This window comes from Leptonychotes weddellii, chromosome 12 (genome assembly GCF_054177405.1).
Source record: "Leptonychotes weddellii isolate Sample4059 chromosome 12, ASM5417740v2, whole genome shotgun sequence".
Taxonomy (NCBI): Eukaryota; Metazoa; Chordata; class Mammalia; order Carnivora; family Phocidae; genus Leptonychotes; species Leptonychotes weddellii.
In genome coordinates, this window is record NC_138380.1 from 41,754,723 (window position 1) to 41,775,605 (window position 20,883).

At 42.3% G+C, this 20,883-nt stretch overlaps 1 protein-coding gene across 1 annotated transcript in view; it reads right to left on the reverse strand.

Moving 5' to 3' along the window:
* Positions 1 to 478: 478 nt before the first annotated feature.
* PLEKHA8 (pleckstrin homology domain containing A8) overlaps positions 479 to 20,883 on the reverse strand; it is a 54,388-nt gene continuing 33,983 nt past the window's right edge. The window contains exons 13-14 of the mRNA XM_006736842.3: positions 11,395 to 11,456; positions 479 to 6,349 (exon numbers count right to left, since the gene is read on the reverse strand). Coding sequence (XP_006736905.1) covers positions 6,152 to 6,349; positions 11,395 to 11,456 — 260 coding nt within the window. The 3' untranslated portion in view covers positions 479 to 6,151. The remainder of the gene's footprint in view (positions 6,350 to 11,394; positions 11,457 to 20,883) is intronic.

The following is a 20,883-nucleotide window of genomic DNA, read 5'->3' on the forward strand; positions in this document are numbered from 1 at the left end:
GAGAGAGAGCACGAGTGTGGGGAGGAGGGGCAGAGGGAGAGAATATCCAAGCAAATTCCTGCTGCACGGAGCCTGACACGGGGCTTGATCCACAATCCTGAGATCATGACCTGAGCCGAAGCCAAGAGTTGGACGCTTAACCGACTGAGCCAGCCAGGCGCCCGGTTTTAACCAGTTTTATATAGATTTTGGAGCTAGGCTGCTTGAGTTTGTGGCCTGGCTCTCCTCCCTAACAGCTGTGGGATCTTAGGTCAGGGGCTTCCCTCAGTCTGCACCTCAGTGTTCTCATCTGTGATTTGAAGATAAAACAGTACTGGCCTTAGAGAGAGAGTAGGACGATTAAATGTGTTAATATATTGTAAAGGGCTTAAAATGATGCCTGGCAAACAGTATGTGTTCCACAAATGATACTTATAATTGGCTTATTCAATTAAGCAGAAATGCACACAAACATCTTTAAGAGAAGCACTTGATAAAATACTTTAAAAATAAGTTTATTATAACTAACGAATATAAAATCTGACAGATGTTTTCAAACATTTTTGCAAAAAAAGTAAAACCCTCCCCACAAGATATAGAGTAAGAACTTGGACAGAGTTTTACATGAACACTAAACATGAAATTCTCATTCACTGGTTGGTCCCCAGTGGCTCCAACACATTATATTCTAAGTAAAGGCCCATTAAAATTAACAAACCAACAAACTACTTGACACTTGCTTTCTACTGTCATTATGCTGCTCATTCAAAATGTTTCAGGACAAGGACAGTTAACACAAGACTGCATGTGACAGGTATTCAAAGTGCACGGATCTATGAGACCACAAACACTTGAGATAAGAATACTGGGGCTGGAATTCAACACTGACTTACAAAATTAATCCGAGGAAATCTATGTACATTGTAGCCTTTGGCATCTGGTCTAATGTTTTTCTTCTTTATAGAGACATCATTTTGTTCAATCTACTAACCAGACTAAGTCAACCTTAAATGCATGTCTCATCTGACACAGATTGTCCACAGCCAATTTCACGTGAGGTAGTTGGGCTGTTTACTGACATTCTAGTGGAACTGTCATGACACTGGGGACTCAGACATCAAACATGCCATGACACTGGCTCATTAGCCTTCTGGGAAGCAACAGAATACTTCTATCACCCTTCCTGTCATCCCTGACTCCACACACACCTATGGAGAGACACGTACACAGGAGTCTGTGACGTCATCCATTTCCCAAGGAGTGCCAGCCATCCCAGGGTGGTTGCTGTTTATAAAGTACAGGGAGGAAATACTGACCACACTTCAAAATCTATGTAATAGAAAGAATGGTGCTCAAAACAAGCAGGATTTCTTTCTTGTGTTCTCACATAGCTTAGCTGAAAACATCTGTTCACTCTAGGAAGAGAAGTGATTAAAAAGGGAAACCAAAAAATCTCGCAAACTTCTGCATTACAGAGTAGTGGTGGGTTTTTTTCCTTTTAATGAAAGGCTATATCAAGACAGTGGAGGAGAAAGACCCATGCATGCGTCAACTGTACCACCACTGACCACTGAACCATGCCCTGGAGTCCCTCAGTGCAGCAGGGCAGCGAGAGATCACGCAAATGGCCTCGGCACACACGACTACTGGCTGCGACAGGGCGGGGACCGGAGCGTTTACAGAGAGGGTCTAGTGAACAGTATGTTCGTGGAGTTATTGAATGGATCCCTAACAACCTTATAATTGATAAGCAGTCTTAAAATACCATTAGACAGCTGCTGAGTATCTTTTTCTGTCATTACTATGAAAGCCCTGAGTAAGCAACCGCAGGTTACAGAGGGACATCCAGAAGCAGAACGTAGTTCTAAATAAAGCCCTCGATAGACGCTTCCCAGGGACACACATTTACCGTACACACCGACGCTGCCATACAGCCTGTACCAGATCCCAGAGAGCATCTGAAGTCAGGCCCTCTAAGACCAAACACTTCAGCTCAGCTAACAGAACGACGGCTTAAGAAATACTTCACTTACAAATTCTAAATCTAAAAATGTAAAAAAGGTTGGTAGGTTGCCTTAAAAAACAAACAAACAAAAAACACCACAAAGCATCAGAAGAGGGAAGCTGAAGAGTTGTAAAACCTAGGACTAAAACCAGAACAACTGATTTTAATCAATGATTCAGAAATGCACCATTAAGTAAACAACTTCTCGTGGGATGTAGTCATTTAAATAGAAAAAAAACCCATAAAAATCGTTTTCTTTCAGAAAGTTGCCTCACATCATCTTATATTGCTCATGACCTTCCGACTCTTTCTACTGCCTTAGATGTTTCTTCACATGTATGACTTTCATCATCAGATTAAATCTCCTTAATATGATGCCTCTTACTTCAGCTCCCTTATCTCAAATTTAATAAAGAAAGGTGTAGTCTATTTACTGGCTCCTACCATGTATTTTTCTTAATTAAAAGCACTGTTCCGAAAATATAAAGTTGAAAGCATTAACTTTTGGGAAATATACATATATCCAATTAAGAATCAAAAAGAGAAGCCTGCACACTTTTCCAGCAGCGCTCATCAGAGAGGTCACTTTCCGCACACGGCGGCCACCTGCTTTACAGCTACAAATGGGAACGGAGGGTCTTTAAAGAAGCTCCGGAAGTCCAAGAGGGGAACAGAATCCGCACTGACTGGACACCTCACCCGGGGCTAGGTCTGTACCAGGTGCTCCCCAAACGCATTAGGGGATGCTGCCGAGGAATGGGGCAGAACAGCTAAGACGGGCGATGGATTTGGTGCTCAGAGGGGGCTCTGCTGGCAATCTTTCGTAAAAGAAAACAGGAGAGGGAAGCGGTGAGGCTCAGCTATCCCTTTTCGTGCAAACCGACATTTGAGGAAGCTTTATGTTCGGAATGACATGCATATAGTGATGACAAGGTGCCTCAAGCCACTACTTATACATCCTAATGAACACCACCTTTCAAAGTCCATTCCCCAGGGACTGAGATGTTCCACATCCTGAGAGCCCTGCTTCTAGAACTCCCTGCAGGGCCGGATCAAGAGGGGACAAGAAAATCATCTCCATCTCACAGTCATAAGTTGGTTTTGCCCCCAAAGGGTATCCCTCCAACTTAACATTTTTCACTAGGATTAGCTATAATGAATCAAATTTACTTTCAAAGGACAAAAAAATTGCCATCACAGAAAGGATTTTCTTCCATTGGACAAATATACACTGATCCCTCCTACGTGTCAAGTCTGGCCTCTCCTGTGGGGAGAGGTGCACACATGATGAGATGCTGTGTTTGCAAGCACTTTGTAAGGGATTATCCAAATGTTACTTCTTAGCTTCTACTGATACCTAGAAGACAAATTACCTTTTTCTTCAGGATCTCTCTAAAGGTTACTCTAAAAAAGGACTCCTAAAAATGTTTTGAGCAATGAGAGCAAGGTGATTCCTCTGTCCACAAGCATACTAGTATTTTCATCTCCTCTCACTGTCTGGGGGGAAAGAAAGCTGAGATGTCCCAGAAATCTTGGAGGAGCACAGAGAAAAGGTCTTACCTATCTTTTCTCTTTGTTCCCATCTTAGGCAGTACTTGCATAGTAGTACTTGAACTAGAAGCTACCGCCGTAGATCCAGGAGGAAGGTCAGACTGTGCCAAACTTCCGGCCAAGTTGCATTTATCACCTAGTATATCACCTAATCTAAGCTTTTATTTAGGACCCTCCGAGCTTTATACATCTCAGGCAAACTGAACATGCTCCAGTGAGGAGAATACCTGTCAAAAACCTTACCCCCTTTCTACAGGAGTGCGAAAAGGTGGAGTACAAAATACAAGCTACTCAAGTTATTCAAGCTATCCTGATCTGGGTTCCCAAGGATCCTAGAGAATATTAAACCCTTCTTCCCCAGAAAACGGAGTTCTATAAACCAAGGCAGTACCTAATAAATGTGAAAGGGCCATGCCGAGCAGCTTTCTGTGTGTATCGGGAGCCTCGGCGGCCAATCTGTGGTGTTTTCAGTGTGGCAGCCCCTTCTCCAGGAGCCCACGCGAGGTCACCTGAGGTGACAGGGGGCAGCAGCAGTTGCTCAGGACAGATACTTACAGTCTCCCAGGGGCATCCCCTCCCAACCGCACAATGCCTAAAGTGTCCCCATCCAAGGATCAAGCAAGAACTGGCTGTTTTTTTCTTTTTCCCTTTCAGAAGGCTAAGTCAGGGGCAGGAAGTCGGAATTATCCTCTAGTTCTGCCATCATACTCACACTAACCAGAGGAGATCCATGCTAACTACTCATGGGGGCGAGGGGGAATGACACCAACAGCAAGTGCTAAAATACAAAAGAATCAATATTATTTTAGCACCTTTTTCCCCAGCCTTAAAACATTTGTTTTTCTAAGTTTAAGCATTTTCCGGAAGTCCTTAGTGACTGGAGTACCTGTTTCATTAACCTGAGCTAAATAAATGCTAATTTGTTTAAAGACAAACAAAAGACAAAATCAAAACCCCTCTCTACATCAACCTCTGCCTAAAGAGAGGGTTCTCTTTGCCCTAGGAAAAGTATCACCTGAAGCTGTTCAGGTAGCATTCACCTGTGCCCTTCGAAGGAGCTCCCCTTCTACTCTGGGGCACTACCTCCTGCTGGAACTTCTCTTCTAGAAGGAAGCAGCCCCAGGTGGGACAGCCACCATGACTTCCCGCCCACACCCACTCCTGGCAGCTTGGCCTACTAGAGTCTCCTGGCATCACACACTCTTCAGGAGAATGCCTACCCAGCACTGCTGGATGCAAGTTTAAATCCCACCTTTCAATTCAGACACAGTCCCAAAGCTTTTGAGCTTGATAAGCAGCTGTAGCTGGCTTGCCCTGCACGACTGGCAATCATCCCGAGATTGGTCAGACGGCACATTCAAAACCATGGTCCCTGAGTGCAACGTCCAAGCCTGCTGGTTGGGTGCTGCGGCCCATGCAATCAAGAAAACTGTGAGTAAACTTGCTCCACTTCTCGCTCTCCCTTTAACTATTTCGATGAAAGCCTCTTCCTCTCTGGGAAAAGAAGAACCTACCATTTAGTTCATGCAGAAGATGGGGAGTCCTGTAAATGAGAATTTAAACTAGAATTCAATCTTGTGGTTCTTCAACCCTGGGTGCAGGAGAATCACCCGTAAAGTTTATTCAAATGCAGATTCCTAAGTCCCACCCCCACTATTCTGGTTCTCCAGGTCGGGCCGGGGAATTTGCTTTTTGTAGAAGCACTCTGTGTGATTTTGATGCAGAAGTGGTCCAGATCACACTCTGCAATGACCTGCATCCTCTAATTAGAAGCTGTGTGACTGTGAGCAAATCCCTCAACCTCTCAACCTTACTTCTGAAATGGATAACAAGCCTGGATGTCACAGTTTCACTGTAATGTCCAATTCAGATGACACACGGGAAAGCATGCTGGCAAAGTGTGGGCACTAGATAGGGGTCATCACAGATGACATGTCACTTCGCTGCATTGGGGTGAGGGCACCACTCATCCCTTAGGAGCCAGTCTCCCCTCACATAAACAGGGATGGCACTCCTTGTGTCTTCCTCCTCCCACACTGACAGGCCCACACCGGTGCCCCGAACACCTGGACGACACAGGCTCTTCTTGCCTCCAAAGCCATGGAGAAGAGTATTCTCTGAATGCCTAGGAATACCAGACTCTACATTTCAATAGCTTCAACAAGGGGACTTAGCTTCCCCCCAGTTTTTAGTCTAAGTTGACTGAAACACTGGCTATGTGTTATATTCCTTGATACAGAATTTGCTCATCTTCAGCTTGGGTTTGGGAGGCTCATTAAAAGTAAAAGGTAAAAACAAAACACAATACCGATAAATTCATTTGTTAAATCTGCTCTTACAACTTGCTGTTCAATTCTAATAAACAGCTATGATTTGGTTTCCAGGAGGCCCTTTGAACTGAAATATATAGCACCTTGATTTTTAAACACACAAAAGACATACGCATTTAAAAAAATTATATATAAAAGCACTAGGCTTTGCCTCCTTCTCTCCATCCCCCCAGGGAAGGGGTTGGAGAGGGCTGAAGCTGCTGCTGGAAATTAAGCAGGGCAACAAAACACTTTAGCAGACTTTATTCCCTGAAGTTAGGAGGCGGCGCGGTCCTTCCTGCAGGCATCATACCACCTCGTCAGACTCCAGTCCGTGGACCTCGTATAAAGTGTCCAGGATCGCCAGCTGCTTTTCCATGGCAGGGAGGTAAAGGCTGAGGTCCCTCTGCATCCCAACACTGAAAGCTGCTTTCTGGTGGTCGCCTTCCTTTATGGTTAATGCGGCGACAAAATCTTCATAGGATGGAGCTGCCCTCAGAGCTAACTGCAAAAGAACTGCCCGTGAGAATCCGCAGCACATCTCCTGCTGTTGCCCGCCGTCCTCTTATGCACAAGTGCACATGTGCACACACACTCACACACATACACAGCGATGAGGAGAGCAAGGAATATACCCTTCCAATCCATGCACGCTAAAATTATATTTCAAACACCAACACAACAAATGCTAAGGCTGGAAGAAGCAAGTGTGTATTGGGCCATCCTGGGGATGAACGATGCCAACAAATCAGGGAGTGCTGAGAGAAACGAGTTTGAGGAAAGCTCCCTCCTCATGCCCAGTGTGATCCAGACTATTCCCTCTGCATCCTCAGAATCCACCACATGCATGTTGCTCCCACAGTCGTGTTCCCATGTGGCCAGCCTTCCAGGGCCCCTCACTCATTTGTGTCCCATCTCCATAGAGGTTTCTTTGCCTATCTCTCTTTTTCCCCACATGGATATTTCCTCTGCACCCTTGAATATTTTCTAAAAGGGAAGGGAGCTCACACTTGTTGTTTGTTTGTGCACTGATGCTGTAACATATTTTATCCCAGTTAATGTGTATAAGGACGGTGTGCAGTAGATATCCCTATTTTACAGATGAACATTATATAGCTAGTGAGTGTCAGGGCCAGGGTCTGAACTTAGGAGCGACTGTGTTTTTCAACCATGTTGCCACACCGTACCACTTTCCTGGTGGAGTAGTTCCTAGGCTCTGGATAGCTCTCTTCCCTTTGTAGGCCAGCTCTTCCCTAAGCTTGCCAAAATCTGCTGTCTGGGATCCACTGGCTTGGCTCTGCTGACAGCTCTGGAGACTTTGGAATCTTGAATTACTTACTCTACACTCTTCTTGAGCTTCCTTATTCTTTAAAAGTCTTTGAGAATCAAGCCACTGCCCTTTTGCAATTGGAGAGTGACTGGCATGATCATGCAGTGGTTAAAGCACAGGCTTGGGTGAAGGAGACCTAGACATGAATCCCAAATCTTTCACATGTTAGCTTGAGAAATTTAAGCAAGCTGCTTAACCTCTTAGAACCTCCATTTCCTCATCTGTAGAAGAGGACTGGTGCCACTTTCCTTATTTGAAAGATTAATGGAATACGTATGACATATGTAGCCCACTTTCTAACATGTACCAAATACTCAAATAATGGTAGAAGTATATGGGAGAGTGCAGAGAATGAAGGGAAGGTGATTATCTAAAAAATGTGAGAAAATCTCCTAGAACTGAAGGATATGACTCTTCAGATTTAAAGACCTACCCAGTACTCAGCATAATGAATGATAAAGACTAAAAGGAGAATATCATGAAATTTTAGATTGTGGGGATAAAGATCCTGGAAGCATCAAGGGGGTGAGGGGCAGTTTATATACAATGGAACAGGAACTAGAATGTCATTAGGTTCTACAGCAGTAACAGTGGAAGCTAAAGAACAACAGAGGACTGCCTTCAAAATTCTAAGAGAAAATGGTTATTAACCTAGAATTCTACATAAACCAACGCATCGCTCTAGAAAAGAAGGGCAGAATAAAGACATTTTCAGGCATGCAGGAACTCAGTTTAGCTCCCTTGTACCATTTTTAGGAAGCTACTAGAAGATACCACTAAAACAAGGGATTAGATCAACAAATAGGAAGTAAAAAAACCTGGGAAGTTAGTGTGAGATGGGGATTCAGCACAGGAAAACTTGTAAAGAAGAGTCCTAGGTCACAGCAATACAACAGGCCTGAATAGCTAATTAAGATTGGCATTGAGTTTAGAAAGTTCTGGAAGGGAAGTCTCCAAGAAAACAAAACAAAAACCAACAGAGATAACATGATACATCTATGGGTTCACAATGATGGTGAATTTTGGCTCATCTTCATCATGTTAACTTGTGATATAATTATATTGGGAAGGTAGATGCAGGGGAAGGGAGGTAGTGATAGTGAGGTCTAAAGAAAGCTAAATTCTAATCATAACAGAAAGTCAACATTATTGACTAAAATTGATGAGGCCAAAAAGAACAGCAAACATTGTTAGGATTATAGAAGTACTGGAAGAAATAGTCACAGTAGTTGAAAGTGGCAGCTTCTTTGAAGTGAGTCTGGGAAGGTGTGGCCAGAAGGCAGGGACTATTTTTTGTTATAACCTTTTTGAACTTTTTGATAGAACAACAAAATCAAGCCCTCTGCACGTGTATTTAGGTACAATATAATTTGTGAAAAGTTTTCTCGAGAATGTATTTCTCAAAGGTTCCCAGAGGATTGTGATGCCAGTCAAGTCTACCTGGGAACCAGTGATTGAACTCAACTGAAGAGGAAACCAAAAGGTCGAATAACAAATGGCTAGGATGCATGCTGGAGGTACAGCCTGGACTGGGCTTCCGTCCTGTGAATTACAACTGCCTGAAGATAAAAGTTCACTATTTGGCTGGTAAATGACTCAAATTCCTGGAGTGTAGAAGATGATTCCTGGAGGAACTGAGAGCAGCTAAAGACTCTGCCCCCTGCTGATCACTTAGCCCACTGGGCAACAGTCTATTTTCTACAGTAGGGATGACTCGCAGAGTAACAGAAGAGAGGCTGGAAGGGCCAAGCTAGCTCTTCTATGCATATGGCTGTTGGCAAATGCTCAACATAATCTATTTTCTTAAAAACCAACAACTATTAAAAACTATTGGCAATAATATCAAGAGCCTTCAGAATGTTCTTCCTCTCTAACTTTGAGTGTATTACTTCACCTCCTGTATCTCAGGTTTCTTTGTCTATGACAGGGTAGGTAAGAGAACATACTTTGCAATTATGAGATTACTAACTGTATATAAAGCACTTAACAGCTGGTGCATGGCAAGTGCTCAAGATTCTAAGTTCTAATAGTTCTTGGTATTAGACATAATAATTCCACTTCTAGGAACCTATTTTTAGGAAATAAAAGAGTTTTAGTAAAAAATGTATGTAAATGAATGCTGCTGTATTTGTAACAACAGACTCGGAAACAGCTTAAATTTCTAACACAGAAGACTGGCAAATAAATCATGGCACCTCCATACTGGGGAAATATTATGCAGTCACTAAAAATAATTATTTTCAAAGACCCTTATGGCATTTAAAAATGGCCATGATAGAATCTGTGGTGGGAGGAAAATTATACAAAATTATACTACAAGCTAATATCAAAAAATTTACATACATATACAGAGTATACAAAATAATTTTACAAATGTAACATGTAGATATAAAACTATAAACACCTATAGAGATATATACTTAGATAAATATAAAATTAAATAGAACAATATTAAAAGAATACATAAATATACATAAAAATAAAAGCTAAGAAGTTAAAACACAAAAATGTTAAAAATGGTTATTATGGAGTGGTGAGAATATGGACATTTTAATTTTTTCCCTTTCTATTCTTCCATGATTTCTATATTTTTTTTATGAGTCTAGATTACTATATACTGGGGAAAACGCTATGAATTAAGAAGTCCTCTTAAAGACTCTTGCTTAGGTTAAATTTTCTGCTACACTTGCATTCTTGTCGGCAACATCTCTTGGATCATTACTATTTCAGGATTAAACTCTGACTTCTAGACCACAGCAACTACAACAAGACATTTATGTTTCTTGCAAATAGGGCAATTCAGTGTTTTTATGCTTTGTCATCTCACCAGGGAAGCTGGGTTTCAGGCACCTACCAGCAATCAGTTTACTCGGGGAGATCACTGAATGTACCCCCTGCACTACCTAACTCCTCGGCGGCAGCCTCTCCATCACGGCCTGCAGTGCAGAGCGTGGCGATGCGGGCGATGCGGGCGACGCGCACTAGCCCTGCCCACAGCGGAGCTGGGTGTAGACCCTGGCTCTGCCACAGCTTCACTCTAGGACTCGAGTGAACAGTTCTGAACTTGCAGAACAGTGAGAGTACATCCTGAGGATTACCTAAGATAATGAATGTGGAAGTACCTCGCACTGTGCCTGGTCCACGAAGCTGTCCACCAGCCACGTGGCAGCTCTCGTGATGATCATGCCACACGTACTGAAGGTAAGCGTGGGCACTCTGCAGCTGCAACGGCGCTGGCTCCTACTGCAATGAGCGCCAGGGTATGGAGCTAGTCATCTCCACATGTTCAAAACGCATTTCATTTCCCTGAACTTTACTTCTTCCACTGTCAATTCTTCCCACTTTCTTTACCTACCCCCTAATAAATCATGACCTAAATAGTTCTTACCTCAGGCAAATAATGTCTCCTATCCTTTAAATTAGCGAAAGACATGTGCCAGGCTATTTCTACCCTAAGACCTTCCACGGAACACTCACTCTGTGGCGTTTGCTAGTGTGCCTACACAAGACTCTACCTTTTCACAGTTGTACCTCAGGCTGACCTCTCCTCAGATGACGGGAGAATCACCGAGGACTGCTAACATAAAGAGGCCTCTACTCCTGCTATTTTACAAAGCAGGCTACTTGATTTGTGCGGGGGACTAGGATTCCCAGGTATGTGTTCTTCTTAGGTCAACATGCTGGGAAGGAAGGAGTAGCGGGGTAACAGGAGTCAAAACACATGAAGACAAACACCTCCAACAATGAAAAAAACTGACTAACGAGGTTTCTCAGGAGCCCTAGCTGCTGGCGCAGCCAACTGAGTTAATATTCAAAGATAAAATCTGACTAAGCGGAAGAAAAAATCAACTAAAACCTGAGAATTAACAGGACCGAATACAATGGGCAGCAGAGGAAGCTATGAGCTTGAAGGCACCACTGGTCTCTCATCACTGCTGAATTTTAGGCAGCTTCCTGCCTATCTCTGCACTGATCAGAAAGGCAACCAAAACCTCCACACGGTCACTGGAGCTGGACAGGGAAAAGCATGCTAACAGACTTTTCTAGTCTAGACATTTTTTACTGCCAACATTTCCATACAACAAAGACCTACAGACTTAAATAGACAACACTGTGTTCTTATTCTTGAGAACAAAGCAAACAGAAATGCCATGCACACGAAACAAACAAAACATATTGCTGTGACCATCAGAACATTAGAAAGCAGGAGGATTACTTACCGCAAAAACCCCTCGAACCACCCAGCCGTGGTGCTGCCGTAATGTTTTACCATATGCGTTATCTTGAAAAGAAGAAGAACTCCATGAACCACGATTTCACCAGAATCTGATGTGCTATTTGTAGCATCTCCTTTCTCAAGTACATGGTAGCACGATCCTACTGGTATTACGAGCTGACAAGAAAAGTCTAATTACAAGATTATGTGCCCCTAAAAGTCCTGAGTAGGGAAAAAGCCTACACAGATTTTTTTTTTTTTTTTAAGAAAAACAGATAATTCCATTCTTACCTTTTGTAAATGTATCTGAAATTCAGTTTATTACCATGGTGGGAAAAGTCCCATCCATATCAGGAAATAAGGGGGGGGGGGAATATTGGAAAAAAATACACTATAAGAATATAAAAATGCAGTTCTCTGAATGCTGTGTGACCCTAAGTCAGTCCCTTAGATGTCCTCTCGGTTTCCCTCTTTGTAACCTGATCTCTGAGTGTCTTTTCAATTCTAACATTCTATTCTGGGATGTCAAATGTTTGTCCTAGGTGTCCCTATGACCCTGGATATGCAGTATTAAACCAAGAAACCTTTAAAACTACTATGGAAAGAATGGCTTGAAGTTACTAAGCTACTTATAAAGGACTTTGTGAGACCTATTAATGAAAATCATTCATATTCTAGACTTTATTTTTATTTTTTAATTTTATTATGTTATGTTAGTCACCATACAATACATCACTGGTTTTTGATGTGGTGATCCACGATCCATTGTTTTCGTATAACACCCAGTGCTCCATGCAGTACGTGCCCTCCTTAATACCCATCACCGGGCTAACCAGTCCCCCCTCCCCCCTCCCCTCTAAAACCCTGTTTGTTTCTCAGAGTCCATAGTCTCTCATGGTTCATCTCTCCCTCCAAATCCCCCCCCCCATTTTTCCCTTCCTTCTCCTAATGTCCTCCATGCTATTCCTTATGTTCCACAAATAAGTGAAACCATATGATAACTGACTTTCTCTGCTTGACCATATTCTGGACTTTAAAGATAAAAACCTATGATTTTTGTTCCAATGTGTTTTAAAATGAGATTCAAACACTGGCATATGATAATTTTAATTACAAAAAAATCTCAAGAACAAAATAACTGCATTTTATGCAAGGGATGTGTTCTGAAGGATCTGAATAACACAATTCAAAATTCAAAACTGTTTTTTCCACAGGAAGAAATGCATTCTCCGGAGGCACAGATCTATATCACCACAGTGCATGTGTATCAATGCTCCATTTCATTTCTAAGCGGCATCTTCAGTGTTTACAGAGTGCTCATTCCTAAATAATAGCACAGGGAATCACAGGGATTGTCTGACCTTCTTCATCATGCTTTATCACATCTAAACTTTATTCCAGGGGCGCCTGGGTGGCTCAGTTGGTTAAGCATCTGCCTTTGGCTCAGGTCATGATCTCAGGGTCCTGGGATCAAGCCCCGCATCGGGCTCCCTGCTCAGTGGACAGCCTGCTTCTTCCTCTCCGTCTGCCTGCTCCCCCTGCTTATGCTTCCACCCCCCGTCAAATAAATAAAATCTTTAAAAAAAAAAAACCCAAAAACTTTATTCCAAACTTAAGTATTTTCATGTGCTCGTTTCAGCACCATTTAATCAATGCTTAAGTGACATTATAATAGGATATAGAAGTATTTTAAATTATAAGAGCAGATTTTTTTTTTTATTTATTTGCGAGAGAGACAATGAGAGACAGAGAGCATGAGAGGGAGGAGGGTCAGAGGGAGAAGCAGACTCCCCGCCGAGCAGGGAGCCCGATGCGGGACTCGATCCCGGGACTCCAGGATCATGACCTGAGCCGAAGGCAGTCACTCAACTCACTGAGCCACCCAGGCGCCCCGAGCAGATGTTAAGATAACAGAAAAGCAGACACCAGAACCACAGCCACAAGTAATGCAGTTAGCAACAATGTGGCTCACAGAATACTGCCAAAGGATGTCAGATATCTGCATTTTACTGGCCACGTGGCTGTAGCTTAAACACATTTTACAATTTACTCAAGCCCTCTAGCTTTGAAATCATGGACTTCTTGTCAACTTTTCTCTTTAAAATTTGGATGAGGCTTTATTAATACTTTTAGCACACCCCACTATCAGTTGTACATAACTCAACTTTGCACCAAATACAATTTGTATTTTATATAAAAGAAGACTATACATTTGCAATGTAACATTTCTCTGGTTACCTAAGGCTTTAGGAACAGGTGGAAATGGCAGCACCCAAGAAGTATGAAGAAGACTCTTACAAACAGCCTAACGGAGAACTCAAGATTCAATTTAATTTTTTTCTTAGAACAGTCTGAATAGACTTAGGGTGTGCTCAGAGATGTAAGTCTTCCATGTGAGCCACACTTACAGTCTATCTGATTCTCCAAGGGGGTAGATGGTATCAGGGGCACTGCGGGCAGTATAAGACCTTAGCAAAGAAAGGGTTGCTGGCTCACTAAGTGGATAGTGCAGATGGGCAGAAAATCGTAGGCACCGCCTCTGAGGTAAATCTGGAAGACAATCCGCTTTCCACCCATCCTTTCCAAGAAGCCATTTGGGCTGGCAAGATATTGTACAGGTCCATGGGTGCTCACTCCTGAAGTGAGTCACAGAGATAAGACAGTGGGAATACTTTATTTCTTGTGATCTTAATCTAGGCGAAGTATTAAATGACATTATAAATAAACAGATGGAATTCAACGACATTAAAATCTGGCAGACATCCACGATGGAAGGAGGCTCTACCATGCACCCCATACTGTGCAAGGTGGGGGAGATCCTTGGGTGACTTTAAAATCAGTCAGTCCATTGCCCTCAGGAAGTCCTGGGCTTATGAGAGCCAGCCATTTAACAAAGTGATATTACGTAAACTGACAACTGCTAAAGATGTGTGTACAGTGCTTTCTGTAGGAATAAAAAGAAGACAGAAACGAACCCAGCCTGAAGACATGTGGACAAAGAAGTCTCAAAGGCTGGGTAGGGCAGAGAGAAGGGTGGTGGCTGGGGCTGCAGCCTGCAAGCACCAAGGAGCTGTGAGAGATGGGGGCATGCTGTGCCATGGGGAGTAGTTCACTGAGGCTGAAGATCACTGGGGCTGGGGCCAAACGGTGAGGACCTTTATATGCCATGCCAAGGATTCTGAAATTCCCACTGGAGGCCCAGTGGCACTTCTAAAAAATATAGCACTTAACTGTTTTTTTCTAATTTCACAAGTAATGCATTCTCATTGTTCAAAGTAAGGAAAACACAAAAAGGAGGGAACTAAAGAAACCTATAATCATGCCTCCTAGAGATAACCACAGTGGGCATTCTGGGGGTGTATTCTCTTAGTCTTTTTTCCTACACAGTCTGTACTATGATCTAACAGTCATGATCATTTGGTTGGGAACTGTTGTAGAGAAGTAACAAGGTGAGATTTACGTTTCTTGACGGTATGCAGCAAATGCAGCTGTCTTGGTCCTTCAGTCTTCAGCTCCAAAGCGCTCCTGCTGGACAATCTACCTGTTTACAGAGGTTCTGGATCCAATGCTACTCCAACCTCAGGGGCTCTGTACTTTTCCTACATGTTGCTATTTAAGTTAACCTTTCAAAAAAGCCCAGAAACCTTTCTCCATGCCATCTTCTTTAGGAGAGCAGGAAAAGAAGGGTGCTGTGAGTCCCAACAATGTGGGCAGTCTGGTCTAAGGAAGGGCGAGTGTTTGTACAGCAGCATGATCTGTGTACTCCTGCCTGGCCCTCCTAGATGAGGCAGCCATTCCTTGCTGGGCCTGCACGTTGCCAAGTTTGCCACAGTGCAAAATGTGCTCCAGCAAGTCTAACAGAAGAAGGAATCAATCAGAAAATTTGGGCTAGGTCCTGACTCAGGTCCAGGAAGACCACTCTTACAATTTAAAACCAACAAATGAGAGAAAGCTCATTAACACACGCACACACGCACGCGCGCGCAACTTGCCAAAAGTCCTTAGCTGACTTCTAGGGCTGCAAATATCCCTGCCACATGAGGCTACATTAAAATAAAATGAAGTCTAAGCATGACCTATTTTGGTTACCTAGAGAAGATTAGATAATGAACTACATTAATCTTCACTGTAATATCCATTCATTATCATAACGGGTGTTCTATAATTTGTAAGTATTTTTGGCCTCTGAAAGACATAAATTATCCCATCCCCTTCTCCCAGATCTTTGAGATGTGTCAGTTCCTCAGAGACTGAATCCAAATTTCTGAGTAGGAAGCCTTGACAATCACCTTGCCCAATTCTTTTCCTTTTACAAAACAAGAAACCGAAGACCCAGAGAGATGGTGACTTGGCCAAGGTCACAAAGCTAAAAACAATGAGAACTTGGGGTATTGTCACATTAAACCATTCTAAAAAACTAATGTTCACTCTTTATGAGACAAAATAATGAAAATGAAAAATGTCCATTTTCCAGCAAGAGTTAGAACCTTATTCTATTTATGGGAACAAAATAAATGTGATTTCTTTACTGGTAACTCAGAAATGTGCTGAGGTATGTAGGTATGTATACATGTATTAAAAGATTTTATTTTTAAGTAATCTTTACACCCAATGTGGGGCTTGAACCTATAACCCTGAGATCAAGAATCACCTGCTCCACGGACTGAGCCAGCCAGGCACCCCAGAAATTTGCTGAGGTATTTAGAGATTGATTATGCCGAAACCTGTTGTAGCACGTGAGAGAGAACAACTTTTCAAATACTGTTGGTAGATAACTGTTCTGTCCAGGAACTGCATATATGACAGTGTTTCTCTATTGTCAATCTGTAATTGCTAAGAATTTGTCAAGTTACTTTGGGCTATAGAGAAGACAAAGGAGAAATGCCAATCTAAGTTTTAAGAGTGAGCTTAGTAGATAAGCAAAGTGGGGAAAGGTGGAGTCAATCATTCACTGAGTTTAGGAGATGACAATCACCCCAGCTCTGTAATGAACTATGCAGCCAGTCCTTGGCAAGAATTAGGAACCAGGAGAGGTTGGAAAGTGAATAAATCTGAAAAATAATAACTGAGTGAAAAATAATGTATACAATGGGACACCATGTATATGAGTTTAAAATATGCAGTACAATTCTAGATGCTATTTATAGATACATAAATATATAGTAAAAGTATAAAATCATGTATTATATAATAATAAATAGCAAATTCAGGATGAAGATCTCTGGAGAATAGAAGGAATAACAGGATTAAGGGGTGGTACATGGGTACAGTATTGAACTGTTTTATATATTTGGTCAAGTGGTAGATATTTGCTAAATGTCTGAAATATTTATAATAAAACAAAAAAACTGAGCTAGCTAGGAAAGAACTGAATTCTTTAATAGTGACTAAGCTTCAAGCAAAATGAATTGTATGAAGAAAAGCCAAATCAATAACCGATGGACAGAAGTGAAACAAGTATCCAGAGACACCCTTTGTTAACTTTAGGCGTCATCAAGACAAAAACATTTGTTATAAGCCGAGTCTGCCATTCGAGAAAGGTGCATGTGGTGAGTAGTTTGGGAGAGGGCCTGACTTGATTCCTCTTCCACAGTATTTCCAGAATAACTAGTCAAGTTACGATTTGATTGTCAGTATCAGGTCATGAGTTCTGACTTTAGCTCTCTCACACAGCCCTCCTTGTCTGGGAAAGCTTTTTATATTAAATACATAACTGAGCATCTTATTACCAATTTTCCCATTCTGTGGTAGAGATCTTGGTTGGATGAGTGTTTACCTGACATTTATGGGATCATTCTGAGGTGAGGGATGTGGCAATATGCTGTCCCGCTGAGGGGACCGTGCAGAGCACGTAACACTTAGTACAATGGTGCATGAAATGCCAGAACAACCTTTCTGCCTTCTACTTACAAGGAGGCTTTCCAAAATCTCTTTTTGATGTGGCGTCTGCGAGTGGAGGGGCTCAGCTAGAGGGTAGGCCATTCAACATATCTGCCTTGTGGACCTAACTCTTCCCTTAGAATGAACTCTAGAGAATGCCATAGGACATTTAAGGGTTCAGAGCAGCTCTTGACACAAGACCACCCAAACAGTCCACTCTGACCATCATGACAGGAAATCCAAGTGGTGGTTCAAATGCAAAAGGGGGCAGTATAAAGCCTAAGGCCTCTTTCCAGATGCTGGGAACTCATTCTAGGTCACAGAACTTCAGCAATACAATGACTATACATATATTCTCCAGAGATTTAATAGATGTCAAGGTTTCCATTGTGTCATTTCGGATTTTTTACATTATCACCTCTCATTTTCAAGGCCACTAAGATTACACAAGTTTTATCAACATTTATGAACATTTACCTTTTAAGCAGTGTTTTCAAATTTGGGAATGCCAGTCAAGGTTTATCCTTAATTTATCCCTACTACCTTGCTGTTTCTAAGTTAGGAAAAATGTTGTCCCTGGAGAACTAGCTAATTATCCTGAAAAGGAGGCAAAATTAACTGATGCTGTGGCACTAATCTCAGTGCTTTTATTCCAGTTTATTCATTAATCACTCAGAAGCAATCAAAATTCCCAAATAATCAAAACGTAGCCTAGTACAGGTTAGCCTCAACGTCCTAGCTCTACTGAGTGCATCCCAAACTTTGACCTGGATTAGAATCACCCAAAGGATTTGCTAACATGGATTGCTGTGCCCCATCCCTGGTGAGCTTTTATCAGCAGGTGCTGGGTGGGGCCTGGCAGCCTCCATTTCTAGTAAGTTTGCAGGTAATGAAGATGCTCTCCTTGGACCATTCTGAGAACCACTGTTCTAGATTTGAGACCCCTGGGAAGGTATTTATCCTCTCTAGACCTCAGTTTACTCACTGTCAAAAAGGAGTATTTGTAAGATTAAATGAAATGTTCCTCAAGAACCTAGTGTCATTTCTACACTGGGTGCTCTATAAACGGTAGTTGCTATTACAATAACTCAAATTCAATTTTAGAATCTAAAACATGCAAGCTAATTTGCCTATATAAATATAGGCATAAACCCTTTCTTTTACCTACATTCCTACACTCCCTCATGTCAGACGAGGTATCGGTTCTACTTATAAAGGCTATGATTTCAAAACGAGAAGAGAAGCTGTTGACCCAGAGAAATCCACATCAAGGAGCCTATGGGCTCTACGTAGTTAATGTGCAAACACTTCTTATAAAGCTGTATTTGTTTGCACAGAGCTTGTTGTGTCTACAACTGGAAGGGAGGGTGGGTGGTTAGGAGAACTTTTCTTTACACTGAACAATGGCAGGAACCTAGGGACCCCTAGAAGTAAAACTATGATTTAAATCATGAAAATTTCTGAAATAATCCTGAACATCAGGATGAAAATCTCAAGTTTATAGCCCTTGTTTCCTTCCCATTGAAAATAGTGCTGAAAGGGGAAGAGAGGGAAAGAAAAGCTGAGACTGACTGTGCTTATTTTGATTTCGAAGCAGCATTTCCCCTTCTAGTCTCCTCTCTCTTCAGAAGGGTCCAGACTCCAAATCAAGTAAAAAGAAGGTGAGAAAAAGGACAGAATTAGGGGCAGAGGTACAGCAGAAAGGGGATATCCTCAATTTCCTCCGTACCTCCAGGGGCTAAGCTTTTCTTTTTCACTTGTGTGTCCAGTAAGCAGCTGGGTTCTACTCTGCCTCCACTCCAGCAGAGGGGTGAATGAGGTCAGCACTCACAGACAGCCATAACAAAGCAACAGCATCATGTGACCCGTGGAGCCCACCAGGCACACCGCTGAATCCCACAGCTTCTGTATTTCCTGCAGTAGAGGAGTCTTCATCCCCGTGTAAAATTTCCACGCTAAGAACTTTATGGAGAGAAATTTCTGGCTTGGCATCAGAGCTTTGTAAACTTCTCATTTCTGATTTGGAACAAATAAGCTCCATTTTCTGACAGGTTGTCAACTTCTTATGTCATAATGATGAAATATAAACAAGAGAAACTAGTCTCTATTAAGTATTTATTATGTACCACTTTACTAATCTTTTTATGTGCATGAACTATTTAATCTTTACAAAAACCGTTTTTTAGGGAAATGGTATCATCATTCCCATTTTATAGATGAGGAAACCGGGAAACAGAAAGGGTAAGTAGATTGCCTAAGGACACAATGCTGTATCAAGTGGTGGAATCCAGAGCGCCCAAGATCTTCTTCAGTCCACATGTCATAAAGTTCCATGATACTGATTAGGGGGCATGAATAGTTACAGTGAAAATACTTTTAGTACTGAAATCAGGACACATGGGGAGAATACAACAGACTGTCCTAGAAATTCAGGGATGTATGAGAAGCCCAAAAAATACAGGTAGCCCAGGAATGGTGGAGAAGACCTTTTGTGGGAGAAATGAGGACTTTTTTTTTTTTTAAGATTCTGTTTATTTATTTGACAGAGAGAGACAGCGCATGCGTGTGAGAGCATAAACAGGCAGGCAGGGGGAGCAGCAGAGAGAGGGAGAAGCAGGCTCCCCGCTGAGCAGAGAGCCTGATGCGGGGCTCCATCCCAGGATCCTGGGATCATGACCTGAGCTGAAGGCAGACACTTAACCGACTGAGCCACCCAGGTGCCCCGAAATGAGGAGTTTTGAGGCAGGGGGCTCAAAGTGATTCTGCTTCAGATCTTTTGTGGCCTTAGCGTGTATTTTAATCTCTCTAAATTTTGGATACCTAACCTGCAAAAATGGATTGATGTAAGGGTTAAGTTGTCTAAATTCTTCATAAAGTGTTACAGAAAAAACAGTTTTTATTGTTTCACGGCACATCAGCAAGTTTCTAGAGAGGAAGGCCTGAGAAAGTCACACTGGGGCAGAATCCCTCAGGACTCATGGCCCAGAGGGAAGAGCTCGGTCCTGACACCAACAAAACGCTGCAGTGAATACTGGCTCCCCTTCCACAGCAGAAGCATCTAATTCATTCATTTCATTATTTTTAACTATGGCTACTTAGAGCTTGACCATGTGCTTCTCTACATCACAATAATAGAGGGCTTCAAAGTAACATGGAATTTCAATACCCACTCCCTACCCCTCATGCCTCAAGGCCCATGCTGGGAGAATTTCTTTTAGGTGAAGAGTGAGAGTTCAGGCACTCTATCAAGGGCACTATGAGGATGCTCCCAAGTTAATGTTTTCCAAAACTGATCTATCTACCCACCCACCCAGTGTTTACTAAAAACCTTACGAGGTTCCAGTCCCTGCTAAAAGATGCTGGAGATACAGGATGACCTTTGACCAAGGCCTTCATCCTGGTCTCAGCTCTACCACTACAAACACGAGGCATTTAATGAGTACAAGATGATGACGATGATGACCCACCCTTTCTCTCACTCCAGAGCAAATTCCTAGGGTTCCCCAAACCCTCCCTGTTATGGTCTCTAAAACTAGCTTCTCTTGGGATATTGATTTTGGAGAACTGCACTGTATTTGAAGATTAATTTAGGAAGAACTCACTTCTTAAAAAT